Source organism: Pelmatolapia mariae, linkage group LG20 (genome assembly GCF_036321145.2).
Source record: "Pelmatolapia mariae isolate MD_Pm_ZW linkage group LG20, Pm_UMD_F_2, whole genome shotgun sequence".
Classification (NCBI taxonomy): Eukaryota; Metazoa; Chordata; class Actinopteri; order Cichliformes; family Cichlidae; genus Pelmatolapia; species Pelmatolapia mariae.
Genome location: NC_086244.1, coordinates 10,497,625 through 10,518,382, shown reverse-complemented (window position 1 = coordinate 10,518,382; position 20,758 = coordinate 10,497,625). Strand labels below are relative to the sequence as shown.

The 20,758-nt window shown below is 41.2% G+C and overlaps 2 protein-coding genes across 2 annotated transcripts; both read left to right on the top strand.

Moving 5' to 3' along the window:
* Positions 1 to 5,324: 5,324 nt before the first annotated feature.
* Positions 5,325 to 8,035, top strand: LOC134619405 (tripartite motif-containing protein 16-like). Its single transcript, XM_063465247.1, has one exon. The coding sequence runs from the start codon at positions 5,361 to 5,363 to the stop codon at positions 7,053 to 7,055; it is 1,695 nt and encodes a 564-aa protein (XP_063321317.1). The 5' UTR covers positions 5,325 to 5,360; the 3' UTR covers positions 7,056 to 8,035.
* A 4,702-nt stretch (positions 8,036 to 12,737) lies between these two features.
* dnajc5aa (DnaJ (Hsp40) homolog, subfamily C, member 5aa) lies at positions 12,738 to 18,962 on the top strand. Its single transcript, XM_063465258.1, has 5 exons — positions 12,738 to 12,886; positions 13,719 to 13,847; positions 13,929 to 14,142; positions 14,230 to 14,401; positions 15,744 to 18,962. The coding sequence occupies exons 2-5, from the start codon at positions 13,738 to 13,740 to the stop codon at positions 15,845 to 15,847; spliced, it is 600 nt and encodes a 199-aa protein (XP_063321328.1). The 5' UTR covers positions 12,738 to 12,886; positions 13,719 to 13,737; the 3' UTR covers positions 15,848 to 18,962.
* The last annotated feature ends 1,796 nt before the right edge of the window (positions 18,963 to 20,758 follow it).

Here is a 20,758-nt window from a genome sequence, read left to right as displayed (position 1 = left end):
CGTATGTGTATTGTTTGTGTATTTATACACAAGCACTCATATATATTCAAGTAATTAAAAAGAAAATGTTCATTTACCTGTTACTACCACACACCAAATCCGGTCGTTGGTAATTCCTGGCTTGTGTAGCCACTAGGTAACAAAAGCTCAACATTGCCCCTAGCACCCTGAAGCACTTCCATTGTGTTTTGGAGTTTGTACGTGTTTTGGAGGTTTCACATGCTTTACAGTTTGTACGTGCTTCGGAGTTTGTACGTGCTTCGGAATTTGTACGTGCTTCGAAGTTTGTACGTGTTTTGGAGTTTGTATGTGCTTTGTCTCTATGGGCCACCGTAAATATACTTTTATTTATTCACTCCACATAAGATAAGATAAGATAAGATGACCTTTATTAGTCCCACACGTGGGAAATTTGTTTTGTCACAGCAGGAAGTGGACAGTGCAAAAGTTATGAAGGACAATTAGAATAAAATAAAATAAGAATAAATACAGTACACAACTGTACAGAATAGAATAAAAATAGAATACTATATACAGTAGAATAAAATAGAATAAAATATACAATAGGATAAAAATAGAATACAAATGCTATATACAACAGAGTGAAAAATACAACGGTGCCAGAAAGATTATTGCACATTTGTGTTATTGCACATTTGTGGATGTGTGTGTTTGATCAGTTAAAGTCTTTGTTGTGGAGTCTGACAGCAGTGGGGAGGAAAGACCTGCGAAATCTCTCCGTCCCACACCGTGGGTGCCGCAGTCTCCCACTGAAGGAGCTGCTCAGTGCTGTCAGAGTCTCCTGCATGGGGTGGGAGATGTTGTCCAGCAGGGATGACAGCTTAGCCACCATTCTCCTGTCACTCACCACCTCCACTGGGTCCAGAGGGCATCCTAGAACAGAGCTGGCCCTTCGGATCAGCCTGTTCAGTCTCTTCCTGTCCCCAGCAGAGATGCTGCCACCCCAGCAGACCACACCATAAAAGATGGCTGATTCCACCACAGAGTCATAGAAGGTCTTCAGGAGTGGGCCCTCCACTCCAAACGACCTGAGTCTCCGCAGCAGGTACAGCCTGCTCTGCCCTTTCCTGTAGAGGGCGTCTGAGTTATGAGTCCAGTCCAGTTTGTTGTTCAGATGAACACCAAGGTACCTGTAGCTGTCCACAGTCTCAATGTCCATACCTTGGATGTTCAGTGGTTGCAGTGGAGGATGTTTGTGCCTGCGGAAGTCTACCACCAGCTCCTTGGTTTTACTGGCATTGATCTGGAGGTAGTTCAGCTGGCACCAGTCCACAAAGTCCTGAGTCAGTCCTCTGTACTCCTTGTCGTCCCCATCAGTGATGAGGCCGACTATAGCAGAGTCATCAGAGAACTTCTGCAGGAAGCACTGGGTGGAGTTGTGGGAGAAGTCTGCAGTGTAGATGGTGAAGAGGAACGGAGCCAGAACCGTTCCCTGTGGGGCCCCCGTACTGCAGACGACCCTGTCCGACACACAGCCCTGAGTCCTCACATACTGTGGTCGGTCGGTGAGGTAGTCCAAAATCCAGGTAGTGAGGTGATGGTCCACTCCAGAGTTCTCCAGCTTGTCCTTCAGAACCGAGGGAAGAATAGTGTTGAAGGCACTGGAGAAATCAAAGAACATGATTCTCACAGTGCTCCCAGCGGTCTCCAGGTGAGCGAGGGAGCGATGTAGGAGGTGAATGACGGCATCATCCGCTCCAATGCCAGGCTGGTAGGCAAACTGAAGTGGGTCCAGTGATGAGCTCACAAGGCGCCGAAGCTGAGCCAGGACCAGCCGCTCCAGGGTCTTCATCAGGTGGGATGTCAGAGCCACCGGCCTGTAGCTGTTGAGGTCCTTGGGGCGTGAAGTCTTTGGCACTGGTACAACACAGGAGGTTTTCCAGAGCTGTGGGACTCTTCCCAGCCTCAGGCTCAGGTTGAAGAGGTGCTCCATCACACCACACAGTTGGTCCGCGCAGGACCTGATGACCCTCGAGCTGATGCCATCTGGACCCGCTGCCTTCTTGCCATTAATCCTCCTCAGTTCCCTCCTAACCTGGGTGGTTGAGAGAGACAGTCTGGAGCCTTGTGTTGATTGTGTATTGGATGCTGTTGTTGGGGGTGGGGAGGAGTGAGCAGGGTGAATAGAGGAGGTGTGAAGTGTCTGAGGTGTCAGAGGTGGAACAGCAGCAGTGGGGGTGGTTGAGTCTGCAGCCGATGTTGGAGACTGCCTCATGGCAGCTTTAATTTCCGGGGTAATCCAAGGTTTGTTGTTGGAGAAACACCGTACAGTCCTGGTAGGTACGGTGTTATCCACACAGAAATTAATATAGTCCGTAATGCATGTAGTAAGGCTGTCGATGTCCTCTCCGTGGTCGTCACAGATCACCTCCCACACAGTCGACTCAAAACAATCCTTAAGAGCCTCCTCGCTCTCCTGCGACCATCTCTGTACTGTGCGGGTGGCTGGTGGCTCCCTGCGCACTAAGGGCTCATACACAGGGACAAGGTGCACCAGGTTGTGATCAGATCTGCCCAGGGGAGGGAGAGGTGATGAACTGTATGCCTCTTCAGCATTGGCATACAGTAAGTCCAGTGTTTTATTGTCTCTGGTTGGGCAGGTCACATACTGGGTGAAGGTGGGCAGTGTGGAGTCCAGTGAGGCATGATTAAAGTCCCCTGATATTATGAGGAGGGCTCTCGGAGATTGTGTTTGCAGTCTGCTGACCACTGAGTGGAGAGTGTCACAGGCTGCATCCGCGTTGGCCGAGGGGGGGACATACATAAAATGTAATAAATATATCATATAAAATATATCATATAATACAAAAACCAACGTGCTTCTGAGTTTGTACGTGTTTTGGAGTTTGTACGTGTTTTGCAGTTTATACATGCTTCGGAGTTTGTACGTGTTTTGGAGTTTGTACGTGCTTTGTCTCTATGGGCCACCGTAAATATACTTTTATTTATTCACTCCACATAAAATGTAGTAAATAAATCACATAATACAAAAACCAACTATTTACATTTCAACTTTTAACTATTAAAATTTTCAGCTTTTTCCTTTTAAACAAATTTAAAGTGAAACAACACAAAACACTGCAAACCACAACACAATTAAATATAAATTAAAATATGCAAAAATAAAAGAAGATGCAAAAAGAAAGATCTGTCATATGGGCCTGCACGAATAAGCTTTCTGAATCCTTTATCATGCGCAACTGAAAATAGTTGTGGATGATTACTCTACCTTTCTAATGTGACGCTGTTGTCCCTGGCTCTCTTTCTCTCTCTTTCCCTCCACTGTGTTCCTGTGCTACTGCAAGTGTAACTACCGCCCCTCCCCCCTCTGCTCAGCGCTCGTGTGCGGAGTGAAGCGGAATAAAAAGTGTGTGTGAGAGAGATAGAGAGAGGGTGAGAGAAAAAACAAACAAACAAAAAAACACGACTCCCAATAAGGAGTCGACTCGCGTCGTTCACTTCAAAGAGGCGGCTCTAAGATCCATTTCGTTCGCGACCGACACATTACTAGTGGGAGAACCAACCGGAACTACTGATTAAATTAAAAGTCGAACAGCATTTTCTTATTTAATGCGCCCATAGGTTCAGTTTGAAATTATACCAACATTGTGTGGAACAATACAGGCAGAAATAAAGAACAGATGAGCAGATACATGTCATAATCTAAAAATATTAACTTGTGCAATCAAGCTGCTACCGTCTCATTTTTAATCCAATAATCAGAAATGCTTTTCCTAGCTCACAGGGCTTGGAGCTTTTACCTCGTTATAGTCCAAATTGTTGTAAGAATATTGTAGTTGGTTTATTATTTGTTTTTCTTAAATACTTAACAGAAAATTATAAGATAAAGGGCCCACCTTTTAAAGTGAAATAAATTTTCCTTCAAATGTAGAATGACCTAATACTAGTCTTTTTTTGTTTTCCCTGAATTTGTCATTTATGTTTAGTCTTTACAATTCTCATTTGAGTATTGGCTGTTTAATCATTTCCTGTTTTACTTTGACAGTTATTCTCTTGTGTCTTGCTTCCTCTCTGATTGACCCTCCTGTGTTGAGTGTGAGGCTCAATCTGTATAGACTATGTAGTCCTGTCACCCTGTAGTCAGTTTACATATTTTTACATACTATTAGAGTTAGAGTTCTGTGCTTTGAACTTTAGGTCCTTCCTCCCTGCAGCTGTCAGACTGTACAATCAGAACTGCTCCCAACAAACACAGATGTCTACATCAGCGCTGTAACAACTTCTACTGTTATAACTTGCACATTACTTTTCTCAGCTTATATATACACTAACTTATTGGAAGTTACATGTCTACTTTTTAATGCACAGGTACAATAAACAATCTGCACTTTTCTAATTATTCTAAATATTCTTAACTATTTAAACATCTTTCAGTATCCTGCTCCGTTTGCACACTATGTGTACGCTAATTTAAACAACTGTACAGTACTCTGCTCTGGTAACTATTGTCCATGATGTAAATATGTATAAATTGTGCTTCTGTTCTGTGTCCTGCTCTGTTTGTATATGTGTGTTTTTGCTGCTGATACAACCAAATTTCCCCTTGTGGGACAATTAAAGGATTATTCTATTCTATTCTATTCTATTCTATTACAATTATAATTATTTTTGTTATTAAAATGACTATTTATTACAAATTTGTCTGACATTACTTCCTTGTTTCTTGATTACTGTTAATGACGGGTCAACTGAGAATTTAGCAATAGTAAACTGGTAGTAAATTGTGGACTTTATTAATATTTATTAAAATACTAATATAATAAAATTCTGTTATGACAAGAAACTACGGACTGTTAGAGTATAGGAACAAAAATTTAAAAAAGAAAATGTGTTCTGTGTGTCCTGTTCTGTGTGATTGGTATGGGAAATGCAGTTTATTTCATGTGTCTGCCTTTCATGTGTCTGTATCTGACTTTGGGTCAATTGCTGTTGTTTTAAATGTTATAGCTGTCTTTACTTGACTATATATGACATTTTGGAAATGGATTTGTGGAGAAGTAAAGCACAAATTCTAAACACAGAGATTCAAAGGTGAATTTACCACCTAAAAAGTTTTGGTGGCTGAAGATTTAACTGAGTAAAGCCTAAACACAGAGTACTGTTCCTCTTCTTGGAATGAAAAACAGCTTCTAACACTTCTTCTTTAAATGCTGGAGCTCCTCTCTGTCTAAATATTTGTGTGGTCCCTCCCCTTTGGGCCTGCAGTTTAGAGATGGGCATAACCAAAATGTGGTGAAGTGTATTGCACAAACACAATTCTTACATTCAGTGGTCAGAGCAGTTTAAGTTCTCAGGAAACGAAACTCACACAGGCACAGATGCTGAGAGGTGAAATGGCACAGAAAGGAGTTCAGCTGCACCCAGAAAACTTCTCTTGTTCAATCTGTTTGGATATACTAAAGGATCCGGTCACAATTCCCTGTGGACACAGCTACTGCATGGACTGCATTAAAACCCACTGGGATGAAGAGAAGAAGAAGAGAATCTGCAGCTGCCCTCAGTGTAGGCAGGCCTTCACACCGAGACCTGTCCTGGTGAAAAGCACAATGTTAGCAGAGTTAGTGGAGGAGCTGAAGAAGACTGCACTCCAAGCTGCTTCTGTTTATCAGCGCTATGCTGGTCCTGAAGATGTAGCCTGCGATCTCTGCACAGGAAGAAAACTAAAAGCTGTGAAGTCCTGTTTGGTGTGCCTGGTCTCTTACTGTGAGCAGCACCTTCAGCCTCATTATGATGTGGCTCTTTTAAAGAAACACAAACTGGCAGACCCCTTCAAGAGGCTCCAGGAGAACATCTGCTCTCGTCACAGTGAGGTGATGAAAATTTTCTGCCGTACTGATCAGCAGAGTATCTGTTATGTCTGCTCTTTAGATGAACATAAAGGCCATGAAACGGTTTCCGCTGTAGCAGAAAGGTCTGAGAGGCAAAGAGCGCTCGAGGTGAGTCGACTACAAATCCAGCAAAGAATCCAGGACCGAGAGAAAGAAGTGAATGTGCTTGAGCTGGAGGTCAGGGCAATGAGTTTCTCCGCTGATAAAGCAGTAGAGGACAGTGAGAAGATGTTCACTGAGCTGATTCGTCTCATCCAGAAAAGAAGCTCTGATGTAAAGCGGCAGATCAGATCCCAGCAAGAAACTGAAGTGAGTCGAGTCAAAGAGCTTCAGGAGAAGCTGGAGCAGGAGATCGCTGAGTTGAAGAAGAAAGATGCTGAGCTGAAGCAGCTCATAGACACAGAGGATCACAATCTGTTTCTGCACAACCATCCCTTACTGTCACCACTCAGACAGCCTATAGACTCATCCAGCATCAATATCCGTCCTCTGAGATACTTTGAGGATGTGAAAGCAGCTGTGTCAGAAACCAGAAATAAGCTACAGGATATCCTGAGTGAGACATGGTCAAACTTCTCACTCATAGTCACTCAAGTGGATGTTTTACTGTCAGTTCCAAAACCAGAGCCAAGGACCAGAGCTGGATTCTTAAACTATTCACGTGCAATCACCTTGGATCCAAACACAGCAAACAAATGGCTGCACTTATCAGAGGGGAACAGAAAGGCGACATTAATGAAACAACAGCAGTCTTATTCTAATCATCCACATCGATTCACTGCATGGTCTCAGGTTCTGAGCAGAGAGAGTCTGACTGGACAGTGTTACTGGGAGGTGGAGTGGATAGGGATAGGATTTCACATTGCAGTCGCCTACAAAAATATTGGCAGAGCGGGGTGGGGGGATGAATGTAAATTTGGACGCAATGAGAAAAGTTGGGCTTTGAGTTGTCACAAAAAAACATATGAATTTTGGCACAACAACAGCCACACTTCCATCTCAGGCCCTCACTTCTCCAAAATAGGAGTGTACCTGGATCACAGTGCGGGCATCCTGTCCTTCTACAGTGTATCTGAAACTATGACCCTTCTCCACAGAGTCCACACCACGTTCACTCAGCCGCTCTATGCTGGATTTTGGCTTTTCTCAGGTGTGAAAACCACTAAATTCTGCAAACTCAAGTAGAGAGGAATCTTTCATTTGTAGTGGCTTTAAAGATGTATTTTATCATTACTCAGCATTTCACACTTCAAAAGATCAGCTCTCAATCAAACATACAAGCTCTTGTATTCAATTAGCTATTAGGTTATATGGAAGGTTGTTTCTGCCACTGAAAAACAACATCCATAAAATAAAACCTTGGGTTATGTATACTTCCTCAGTGGCAGAAACAACCTACCATAGGCTGCTGCTCTTCATGATTATTTTTATTTACAAAACTATTTCTGCACATGAAGTTGTAAATTGCTTTACATATTTGCCACAAATTCATTTATGTATTTTTATGTTATTTCACTTTTGCCTTGAAAATAAAAAGCACAGTGTTATATGAGAGCAACACATTTACAAGAATATTAACACAAATGTTAAGTGAAACTTACTCAAAATCAAAACTGTAACTGAGATGTTTGTTGCATTTTTCATTTTTGAATTTGTCTCCACATATGTTGCATTTCTTAATTTTTTTTCACTCCTGTATACATGTTGTCTTTGTCGCCCTCTTAAAGGTACAGTTCACTTAAAACCAAACATAGCCTTTGTATTTTGTTTCTCCAACATTAGTTTGACATAAATGGTAGTGTTTCCTTTATTATCTTTCAGTGCTTACACTACACTGTACATGTCTACTTTAGAGACATTTCTGGGACTGAGCTGCTTGAGAACATTTTAGCCGTGGATGCAAAAGCACATGGACCATGCTACAGTTTCCTTTTTAATATGATGGACTGAACACAGGAGGTATCTGCTTTTGACTATGCAGAGATGAATCTGATCCCATATCTACCTGTGTCTACTGTTTCAAGATTTCACTGACGTTTGCTCAACTTTAATTGTCAGGATATATGTTTACTCCAGCTCTCATGGTGCAAAGGAATGAAACAGACTTATCAAATGTGCTTTGATTAGGTGCACAATGTGAAGTTCATCATTTTTCTTACAAATAAACGCGTAATGACAAACATGAACAGCTGTGCTTATTTGGGAGACACAGAATGTTTTGTAAACAACTTTATTTTGTATAAAACACTATTGAAGTCATGTCTTGACCCTGTGCAGTGTGTGGACGCTGTGCACACAATCGCCTCATTCACTGCAGTAAACATGCACGCTAGCTCACACGACTGACTCTGTCTCCATGGTTACATCATATTGTATATTATTAAACAGATTCCAAAGATACCGCCAAAGCCCTCTGCAGCTGTAACACTTTCACTCTTTGCAAATTATTTCATATTTTTGACAGTTATGAAGAAAGGACATGTTTTTTAAGGTCATACACTAGGCGGTTGCTATGGTGGTTGCTGTGGATCACGGTGGACGGCGCGTTCAATTCCTCTTGTTAGCCGTCTGCCTTTGGAGGGCTGTGTTCCATTTCAAAGTGGCGACCGTCTGCTGTAACTCGAATTCAAACCCCACTTTGGTCTTTAAGAAAGGGCCTTTCATAGCCATTCACAACACACACACACACACACACACACACACACACACACACACACATGTCTGGTTTGCTATCCTCGTGGGGACATCCCATTGACATAATGCTTTCCCTAGCCCCTTACCCTAACCCTAACCATTAAAAATAAATGCCTAACCCTAACCCTTACCCTAAACCTAACCATAACCTAATTGTAACCCTGACAGTAAAACCGCATTTTGAGTGTGAAAATTGCTTTCAACCCCGAGGGGACCTGGATTTTGGTCCCCACGGTGCAGAAAGTCCCCACCAGGATAGTAAAAGTCAGATTTTGGTCCCCACCAGGATAGTACGAACCCGTACACCCACACACACACACACACACACACACACACACAAAAGCACTTTGCCCCACCATGGCAATGCAGCTTTACTAAAGTATCTGATATAAAACAGAAAAATGAAGCAACTAGAGGTTTAATGATGAAGACTTGGGGGTCTGCAGTTCTACTGAATGAGTCTTTGAACATTTATAGAATTGACTGAATTGGAGCTTAGAATGCAATTTTTAGACTGTTACTGTTTCATTGTTCACCTTGTTACCTTGTTATATCATGAATAAGGTTTACCTATGTGAGTTTGATGAACTATGTGATGGTGTATTTTTCCAGTGTTAGTTCTGCTCGCTATTGTACAGGTAGAATATGGTAAGTGTTCATAGTAATTCATAGAAATTCAAAAGCTGGCTCTATCTGCACCCCTTTAATATTTAATAAACTCTTAATTGCAGTTAGAGTGTGGCTGGTAAAGATGAAAACACATACAGAATGTAAAATGTCTGAGTTTGGTGACCTTTGTTAGTAACAAACAAACAAAATAACTGACACCAAGTAACCAGGTAGTTAGAACTGGATGGCAGCATGTGTTTAGAGTGACTGCTTTATAGTTACTGTAGTTAGTTAAGTATACTTACCAAAAGCAGAAGCACACAGATGAACAAGAATCAGATGCTGAATGTTGCAGGAACATGCTCATGTGTGGTGGTCACTGAATGCTGCTCTATTCCTTTGTCACTTGTTTCAGTCCTTCTTGAAGTTGGCATGTTAGACAGTCCAATAGTGATATCCTGCCCATCTGAGGAACAGTTTGAAAACACACATGCAATGCTTTGTTTGTCTTACAATCAAAGTTGGATGTTCATTTTTGTCCTTTAAACATGTTCCTGTATTTAAAAGTACTCTAATTTAAGGCTCAAATGGCTCTCTAAGCCATTTAAGTAAATGTAGTTTGTTTCCTGAGCGCAGAGCTGCTGCAGCTTGTGTTTCCCTCAGAGTGGCTGATCTGGGTTAAAGATGACAAACAGGATTTAAACGGAGAGCGATGGACACTTAGAAAACTGCACACCACTATATAGGCGAGCCCACTTTATGAGCAGCTGATATCCAATCACCGGCACACAGCTTTAAAACCTCCGTTGAGTTTTAGCTCTCAGTAGAGGTTAAACACTGGACATAATTCACTCAGGTTCTGTCTGTTGGGTCACGTTTACTTCACTGTTTTATTTACAACTGAGAAAATCAGTTTGGCTCAGATTACAGTTAAGTTTCATAACTGCATAATTTTACTGAAGTTTAATGTCTCACTGGAGCACATGTTAGACTGAACCATTCGATTTTCCCCATTATCTGGTGCTCATATGTGTTGGATTTTTTTTAACCGTGAATTTTGAGTTTAAACTAACATTAAAAAAAAATTTATGCAAGGAGGAAAGAGAAGGTGAATTTCCACCGAGAGGAGCAGCCTCGGATACTGAAAGACTCCAGTCTGTCCAGAAATATTACATCATCTGTTTGTTAATAGTTATTCAACTGTATTCTAAGCACCAGCTGTCTGTTAGAATTTTCAGAGTTTACTAAAATAAAAATAAATGAGGTTAATATATGATTTGTGTGAGGTGTTTTGTTTTGTTTTTTGATGTTGGTGTTTCGGTCATGTTACCTTTAACTCTCAAAGGCTTGTTAGAAACTATGTGTCATGGTCTGGGTGTGTGGCTGTAAAATTCCACTGAAGGTCTGGACCTCCCTGGTATCCACCCATGGGCAGGGCCTACAGCCTCCCTCACTTGAAGCTGATTGAGGCAATCAGGTTGAAGATTTAAGCTGCTTGCTGACACTGCTTCCTCGCCAGTTCGTCAACTACCTTATGTTGGTAACTAGGCCTCACGCTACATGTTTATGAATCTCAAGTGCTCTACTAACCTTGTAATCTCGTGTTCTAGTTACTCCTGGAAACTCCATCACACTGAACCACTCGTCTTGGAAATCTGGTTAACCCGCCTGCTTTCAGAATCATCTCCTTGCCTCACCTGCCTGCCCTCCTGCCCTTACACCACCTCGGGACCTTCACCACTCAGGACAGCTGCCACACACCACCAAACCCACCTGGACCGCACCACCTCTCCCTCAACGCTTCCATCTCCCACCTGCACAGTAAGATGAAGATTTTCATAGCTTCCACCCTCTCCAGAACTCCTCGTTGGCTACCGCTCTAACACTGCTCTCCTCTCTTCCAGTACGTACCTAATCACCAGCCAGCTGCCGTTGCTTTCTTGGACCTGTCCCCTTGCTTATCCCTCTCCCCTGGCCAAGACCCTCACCCCCCATGTGTCAAGCCTTAAGTCAAGTACTATCGTAAACGTCATTTTTGTGTTAGTTAATAAACCTTTGTTAAACCCCTTCCTCAGCCTCCGCCTTGGGTTTTCTGCACGTGGGTTTGATTTTTGGTACTCGGCCTACGGCCGTTTTGTGACACTATGAAACACATCGTGCAGACTTCTGGATGTTAGAAGAGAACTAATACTGCTCATGAATGAGACTAAAGGCAGGAAGCTGTCCTTTATAACTAAACATGTTAATCCCACCTTCACATGTATATCATAGTTTATTATATAGCAGGTGTATTTCAGTAATAGGCGATTTATTTCAGTATAGTGGTGTACAGTCACACACCTCACGTGGGCGTTATGTATGATACTCTGAAACTATAATTTAATCAACAATTTTCCATATATGATCTTAAAACAGGACACAGACACTGTAATTGCTGACCTCATATCAAGTGTGTATGTAGACTGAGTCTATGTTTGACGTTTGTTTTATATCCAATCTTAACTCTCAAACATTTAAACAGCAGCGAGTCTGCAGCTGAAAGAATACAAACTTAAACTGGTTTGATTTTTAAAATCAGCAGGAAGTGCCACATTTTCACTCAGTCTTTTATTTGCTGCATGTTTTAAGTGTTTAAAAGGGGGAATGATGGAGGAATGTGTTGTAAATGAGCATTGTGCTGTAAATCTCTGCACAAGCAGTGTGTTGCATTGTCAATTTGGTTATTGATTATTCACAAAATCACCAAATTATTAATTTGGTGATTTCTTAAATGTAATTAATTTTATTATACTTGATTCTAATCTGCTGCTGAGTCTCCTACGCTGATGGAAATGCAGATAACACAGAACACACATCACGAACACCTGTTCAACCAATCACATCCATTCATCTATTCACCCAATCCGAAATCATCAAAGCACTTTTGCAAAGAGGCTGTATCTTGACAATCCGACCAGATATCTGAAAAATAAACCGCTATATTCTGGGCGAAAAAATTATTAAAAGCGTGTTTGCTGACACACAAACAGTTTTTATCAACGTACAGTTCAGTTAGCTTCTACATGCCGGGGTTGCTGGTGTGCAGAAACGAGGCCACCAGGCCAAAGTTTTGACTCGATCAGCGATAACCCCGCCCCCTGAGTTTGACGGGCGAGGCTGAAAGATAAAACTAATTCATGAACAGCCAGGGGTCAGGACTGCCAAAATGAATTAAATAAATACATCATTAAATAATTAAATGTGTCAATAATTAATTAAATGTGTCATAAATATTTATTTAATTAATTAATTCCAATTTAATTTAATTAATGACACATTTAACTAATTATTTGATGGTGTATTTAATTAATTAATTTAGTCACTCCTGGCCCTCCATAGCCTCAGTATCCATTTTAAATCTTTCTTATACAACTTCCAGTGGGTAAATTAAACGTAATATTTTTTAAAGGAACTCCCTTTTTAGCTTTCACGACAAATGCTGAGCTGCACATCTTTCCTCTAGCATCCTCCCCGTCGTGCACGCGCACGTCGGGTCGTCGTGGGGTGGTGGGGGGGCGGAGCCAGCGGACTGCTGCACTGTCCATGGTTGTGTAGTGGGAACCAGAGAGGGTCCGGGTACGTGTGAAGAGATGCGGCCATAGTCACGCTGCACTGTCTAAAATCATAACCTGCTGGGATCGTTAGTTTCGCAGCGCATTAGAGCCTACTGAAAGGTGAGCCTCCTCCTGCATTTCCATTATTTCCTTTCTTCCTCGACACTCTGGCCCTTGTCCTTGAAAATAACTGCTGGCGATCCATTCCTATCTTGCATCAAGAGCAGGCCGGGGAAGCGAACCAACATGGATGCTGTGCGCTATAGCAGTGCTGCTGATGATGCTTGCGCGGAGATTATGCTCTCAGCATCGTACCCAGAGTCTAATCCTTACTATAGACATCTTTTGGAGCGGGATGCGATTCGTGACGAGTGGAAATTTGACAGCCGCTTGGCTGAACATGTAGTTTTTGATGAAAATTTAAGAAATCAGGCATTATAGGGCTTCAAACAGCGTAGTAGGTGTTGATTTGTGTCGAGATGACACCCATTTGGAGGCTTCTGTCTTCTTAAAAGAGTGTGTTTTCTGGTCTTCACTTGATGAAGCCTGTGCTGTTGCAGTGCGTTGTTTCTATGGGTGTCAGCTGCTGATTTACTTAAAGCAGCATATACATCAGGGGTCCTGCCAAGATGTCACACCTTCAAAAATCAATAAGGAGAATTTATCTCCTGCTGAAAATCTAAAGTTAATATCATCAAAATAAAAAAAGGAGAAAAATTCACTATTTTTCCCCCTTTCCAGGACCTATTTTCCATATATTTCCCCCCACACAGCTGGGTGTTTCTAGTAAGTACTGGACATCTGTATTTCATCCAGACAGCACAGGACCAGCTGTTGCCTGCCTGCAGCAGAGAGCACGGAATCACAAGGGCCTCACTTTAGTTGAATGAATGTACGTCCTGGTAAAACAGTCCAAGCAGTGCCTCTTAATTTTGTGCATTTCTGTGTGCAGCCTGTGGACGTGAGGCATCATGAGTGAGCAGCAGAGGCAGCGCTCTCTGTCCACCGCGGGTGAGTCTCTCTACCATGTGTTGGGAGTTGACAAGATGGCCACGACGGATGATATAAAGAGATCTTACAGGTGAGGCTTTACTCTGGTCACCTGGCTTAGCTCACAGAAAGGTCTGATAACCTGTAAAGCTGACTGTGATGCATTCTGCAGGAAACTGGCGTTAAAGTTCCACCCTGACAAGAATCCCGACAATCCAGAGGCCGCAGATAAGTTCAAGGAGATAAACAACGCCCACGCCATCCTGAATGACCCCACGAAGCGTAACATTTACGATAAATATGGCTCTCTAGGGCTATATGTGGCAGAGCAGTTTGGAGAGGAGAATGTTAACACTTACTTTGTCCTTTCTAGCTGGTGGGCAAAGGTAAGACAGGATCGTTTACTGTTTGCTCTTGTACAACCTTTTACACCTCTTGTCTTAACCTTTATTTCATGAATCTGTTTCCTACAGGCTCTGTTTGTATTGTGTGGCCTGGCCACTGGCTGTTACTTCTGTTGCTGCCTGTGTTGCTGCTGTAACTGCTGCTGTGGAAGATGTAAACCACGGCCTCGAGAGGGCCAGGAGCAGGACTTTTATGTGTCCCCTGAGGACCTGGAGGCTCAGCTGCAATCTGATGAGAGAGGTGAGAACGAGCACCGTTTTTTTTTTTTTTTTCCTTCTTCTCACAAGTACGTTTTTTGTATAGCACTTATAAAAAACAGTGCTACAAAGAGTGTCACAAAAACACATAAATCACACACTCAAAATCCAAAAATTCTAAATCATATGGGTGAAATATATCCACAATTACCATATGAGTTTGAAATAGTTCCTCGAGCACGTTGTTTCAGAAATTGAGGAACCCTAGCTGGAAACGGGTGGGAACAGTCTGCAGGCTCCTGCCTGAGGATCTCAGACTACACTTGGGGTGTTACAGGTACAGCAGCTCCAATATGTTTTCTGGATCCAGGCCACAAAGAGCTTTAAATGTAATAATCAAAATCTTAAAATCTCTTCTAAAACAAACAGGAAGCCAGTGCAAAGGCATTCAGGCTGGTGTATTATGTTTGCTTTTCCTGTAAGAAGTCTTGCTGCTGGCTATTGAATCATTTTTATTTAAGTATTTTAATTAATAGCATTGTACATTTTACACCTTGCTAGTATTTGATTGGACCCCTTTTGCCTTCAGAACTGCTTTATTTCTCTTTGGTATAGATTCCACAAGGTGCCGGAAACATTCCTCAGAGATTTTTGGCCATATTGACATGATAGCATCACATAGTTGCTGGAGATTTGCTGGCTGCACACTGGGTACACTAAACACACTATCATATTCAAGAAACCATATATTTTGAGATGATTTGGGTTTTGTGATTCTTGGTGGACTAAGCCAGTTGAAGACGAGTTCACTGGTGGTCATAGAGTCAGCAGCACTCAGGTAGGCTGAACTACAAGGCAGGATGGAGCTACGCTTTTACATTGTTTATGCCAAATACTGACCCTAGCATCCAACTGTAGCAGAAATTAAGACTCATCGGACCAGACAATGTTTTTCAGCCTTCTATTGTCCAAGCTTGGTGAGTTTGTGTGAATTTTAGTCTCAGTTTCCTGTTCTTAGCTGACAGGATTGACACCCAGTGTGTTCTTCTGCTCCTGTAGCACATCTGCTTCAAGGTTCATCATGTTATGCCCTTCTGTATACCTTGGTTCTAACAAGTGTTTATTTGAGTTACTGTTGGCTTTCCCTCACCTCAAAACAGTCTGACAATTCTTATTTGACATCAGAGAATACAGAAAACTGCTGCTCACTGGATATTTTCTCTTTTCAGATTCTTCACTGTAAACTATAGAGATGGTTGTGTGGGAAAATCACAGTAGATTAGCAGTTCCTGAAATACAGTTAAACAGGTGTACCTAACAATGTGTCCGGTGAGTGATTTTTCATCTGACAAGCACTTGAAATATTCCTTGTGTTTGTCGTACAGAGGCTGGTAGTGAACCTATAGTGCTACAGCCGTCAGCGACAGAGACAACCCAGTTAACATCAGATGGGCACCACTCCTACCGCACCGACACCGGCTTCAACTAACCCTCCGTTCCCATCGATCCTGGCCTGCGGTCCTGCCTGCTTCCCTGCTCCACCTCAGTGAGATGAACGAAAGGGGCAAAACATCTTTCCACTTCAGAAAGAGAGCCATGCGGAGGTGAAGGGGACTAGTAAGCATGGCCCATGAAAGGAACTAATGAATTCACATCCCTTACACCTCCCTCCCTGATCGGTCCGCTACGTATTTCCCCGCCAGTACGAGAAGAAATCCCTTTTATTTCTTCTTTTGTATCTCTCAGCCTTTACTCACACAGGTCGCCTGCCCTACCTTACCTTTCCCATAGTTTGCATTATGGTGTAGCATGCACTGTTTGGAAAAAAAGGTCTCCACATTTTCTTTAATCCTTTGCAACATTTTTACTTTGCAAAACCCATCATGCAGGTGCAGTTTTTTCAAATGAGTACAGTACATGAGGAGGGGATAAAGTTTACCAGATGTTTTATGCTAAAGGAACAGAGAGCCATGGCTCAGGGAGGTGCTGGTTGGAGAAGTGCTTGCTGGCTTAGGTGGTCGGTGCCATCATTAAACCTCCAAGAACTAAGCTGTCATACATATTTACACTTTTCTCTTGTGATTCGCAATCGATATTCTTTCAGTTGAAAATGCCACCTGCTGTTGTCAGACCTACAGCGTGGTCTTTAGTGTGCCCCCCACCAGAGTGTTTTTAATGTCAATCATGAGGTTATTAAGGCACAGAGCTTTATTTGCAGACAGTTTGCTATAAATTTCTGCTGACGTTAGAGTTTCTGCTTTAGTTAGTAATTCGCTTTGGCATTTTCCTTCCTTCTGAAAGCCCCTCATCACAGGACAGACTACTTCCCCCTGTTTTTCCTGCAGCACTGAGCAGGTTGTTATAATTGTTACTTTACATTAATGCATATTGTCTTTTAATGTATTTAAAATCAAATATGGCACATTTCAACTCCATGGTACAGTTCACTGTTGTTTCATCATATCACCAGCTACAAATTGGCGATGACACTGGATGCATAAATTAAAAAAAAAAAATCATACATAACCAACACATTCTTATCTCAAGGAGTGATATAATGTTGTTTTGTCAGATGCCATAAATGTTTCCAGGTTAAACATAAAATGTCCTTTGGTGACAGTGCCTTAATGCAATGGCTATAGTTAGTCAGTGAAAGTTAATAGTCTGGTTTTAGACACCTATAAAGTCTCTGTTAGGAGGTTGAAGCGGTGGTGGTGCATAAGTTGTAGTTTTGTCATGGAGGAGACCCTGGTTTGGTTCTTGTTTGAACTTATGTATCATGGTTTACCAAGTTGAAAACCAAAAAGCAGATTCAGAGAGTTTTAATTTTAACATAAATGTCAGCAGTCCAACGGAGAGCAGCGATTAGAGCACAGGGAGTCAGGTGATGTCCAGCACAGGTAAATCTGCTTATCTCGTAGAGACGAGTTCACAGAGAAAGTCTGTAACCAAACTGGAGCACTGGAGAGAGCGCTTTGGCAATGAAATCATGTTAAATGGGCTCTTTTATGTGCAGGAGGTAATGAGTTGATGGGAAACAGGTACACCAACCTGCCGCTCAGCAAACAGGGGAGAGGACACACCTCTAGCTTGCTCATGCACGGAATCCTACCAGGGACTGAGAGAGGCCATGGCACTTTGTGTTTTTCCTCTTTTTATTTGTGCTTTCACTCGGTTAGGTTTAAGCCCTAAAAACTACTTGGTTGGCTTGAAGTAAAATGCCTCCCTTTAAAATAGTAGCCTTGCATGATGAAGTTGGAAGTGACAGTTCTGTGTCACCAGTGCCATAACCCGGTGCATCGTGAGCTGCCACCAAAGGACACCTTGTGCATAAATGAACCTCGGCTTTGACAAAACAGCGTTATCTGACACTCGACTAATGAGAATGGGCAGATGAAACAATAACATTTCAATAGATTGTATTTATTTATGGTGACACATCCAGGCTCTTCTTCTCTTCTGTTTTCCTGTCCTTACCTAAGATTTGTACTAATAGTAAAACTATTTTTTAGAGCTACTGCAGCTCACTAAGACTGAGAGACATTTATTTTATGTTAGTTTTATTTTTCTGCTACGTGAAGCCAAGGAGCTCCAGGTAATCCAGCTGGCTCTGATGAGAACTGCTAAAAGGTAGAAATAACAGATATTTATCAGCAGCAGTGCTGGTTAGGAGGGTGACATGTTTTTAACTCTAGATAAGAAGGTTTAGGAAAAAAAACATGTTACACTCTTTGGAGTTATTATTATAAAAAAAAAGGTGAGAACAGAATATTAGCATGGAGGATTTTTATTTTCAACTCATTCCTGTGTTTTGAACTGTCAGATGACTTTGATATTTTGTCCGATGCTGTGTGATCGTTCCTCATTGTTGACTTTTCTGAATCCACGTAGAGAAAGATGCTCATCAGGCATATCATCTGTGAGCCAGTGCTACAGGCAGCTCAGAGTAAAAGATTTTTACATACTGCTGAATTTGCATATATTGCCACACATTTTTGCCATAAATCGCCATGAACATCTTCGCCACTTTGTCAGTTTCATGACTGCTAATGATGTGTTTTTAATGGTTTACAATTGGTGAGCTCCCGTTGCCCACCCTCTGCTATTAACGGTATGGATGTTGACCTCTGTGGCCCTTGTATGATGTTTCCTGTAACCCTTGATGAAACGTAGATGTTCCTGTCATGGCTTTTTCATTGAGATACTGAAAAATGCTACTGTAAATGTTCTAAGTTGAATGCACTGTGTGTTTAAAAAAATTAAAATGGATCAATGATCAGGAAATGACTCCATAAAAAGACAATATAGTATATAGTGTAACTATAGTGAAATGGTTATATGATGCATTTTTGGAATTTTATTCATTTCATACTTGGTCATGTTTCAGATGATGATCGATTATGATTTTAACTGGTATGGTGTTGTAATGTAGCCATTAAATTTTGCAAGGAATGGTTTAATGGTTAAGGTCGCTTGTACATACACTTGGCCCATATAAAGTATAAACCTTAACATTTATGTTGTAGCATGGTAACTGTGTGTCTGGAAGAAAACAAGTGGATCATTGATCTCATTTGCTCTTGTTGAATAAATGTTCCTCAACATTTTGACTCGGGTTTTTATCAAATTAAGTTACATACAGGTTTTTTGTTTTGACACGGATTTCAGATATTTACAGTAGTAGTAATGATATTACTCAGGTAATGTTTTAAGCCAAGTAACCAACAAGTTAATGTCAAGTCTTGAACCAACCTTCATTCCTTTATATTTTGTTTCCAGGGAGCCAGATTTGTAATTTTTTAAGAGGTCTTGAGCGATAGTTGTCCGGGCTTTTGAAGGTATGGCTGCTTTTTCACCAATTTTCCGTCCAGTCGGTGTATATGACCATTTTCAGAGGATTTTTTTTAAACCCAGAAAAGACCTGATACGGGACGTGAGAGATGCATCTGGAACTTGGCCACTGGCCCATCTAGCCTCATCAGAAATAGTGTCAGTGGAAGGAAAACAAGAAGAAAAAGCTCAAGTATGCCAAACTGGACTGAAAATCAGCAGCAGCAGGTCTTATGGAGTAATGAAATAAAAAAAATTTGGCCCAGGTCATTGTCATTTCTTTATGAAGGCGGTCAGGAAAGAGGTACAGTTGTGAGTGTCTACAGCCAACTGTAAACTCTGCACGATCAGTTTAGAGCTGCATTTCAGCTGACGGTGTCTTGGTGGTTTTTCACAGTTGCTGTAATTCTGAACACATGAAAGTACTGTCAAATTTTCAATCACCATGCAGAAAAGTAAGCATCTGAATGACAATAACTAAATAAATGTCATATTAAATATAAAAAAAAATAAGAAGCATGAACACTGTTGAAATCCTTTACACCAATTTTTCTTGAAAATTATTATTATATTATTACTTTTAATTTAAAATATACTGCACATATATAAAAAGAATAATAAAAAAATTTAATAATTAATTTTGACAATGAAATGCTAATGCTAAATGCTAACATAACAGCTGTCAGTTATCACATTTTTGCTCACATGTGAAGGTATTTGTTAGATAAATAAATGTATCTAACTGTAATCAAAAATCAAGTTTTTTAAGCAAAAGGATATTAACTAAAAAAACAAAGTAATCTGACTTCTAAATCAATCATCCTTTACCTTCATAGTGTGGTGGATTGTTTAGCCAGCAGATGGAGACAAGTCATTCTTCCAACTTACCTCATGATCCTTATACTAAAACATCTCTCAACTGTTCAAACTAGCAATTTGAATTGATTTGAAACTTTGATTTGATGTGCATGAGTATAGATTTTATTCGTGATTTTACCCTTGTTGCTATACTGTGCAGGGGATAAGACTAGATGCAGCATGTTTTTAGTGAAACTAATTTAAAGGACACACTAGGCATATGTGAACATCTTGCTCCTCTTCTTTGCATGAGTTTTAATCTGCATGTGTGGGTGGCTTGGTCAACCATGTTCACAGACAATGATGTCTGGAAGTGTTCCTGAGCCCATGCAGTGATTTCCATAATAGAATCATACCTGTTTTAATGCAGTGCCACCTGTGGGCCTGAAGATCTCTGAATCTTTTGATGATATCATGAAGGGTAAATGGATATATATTTAAAGTCTTCACAATTTTATGTTGAGGAATATTATCACAATTTGTTCCACAATTTGCAGATGCAGCTTTTGCGGACTGATGATCTTTTTGAGATCATCTGACTGATGAAACGAGTTAAATATGAACTACTATTTTTCTTAAAATGGAGCATTTTCTCAGTTTAAATATTTTATATCATCCTGAGAACCAAGGAAAAAATATATTTCAGTTTAGCTGTTGTCCACTACAATGAATAGGCTGGGTCTCAGGAGGATATGCTTTCTATGATCTGTTG

Coding starts and splice junctions, on each gene's coding strand:
- LOC134619405 (XM_063465247.1), top strand. CDS start 5,361: ATGCTGAGAGGTGAAATGGCACAGAAAGGAGTTCAGCTGCACCCAGAA.
- dnajc5aa (XM_063465258.1), top strand. CDS start 13,738: ATGAGTGAGCAGCAGAGGCAGCGCTCTCTGTCCACCGCGGGTGAGTCT. Junction 14,143..14,229: donor TTTCTAGCTGGTGGGCAAAG/GTAAGACAGGAT, acceptor TGTTTCCTACAG/GCTCTGTTTGTATTGTGTGG. Junction 14,402..15,743: donor GCTGCAATCTGATGAGAGAG/GTGAGAACGAGC, acceptor TTTGTCGTACAG/AGGCTGGTAGTGAACCTATA.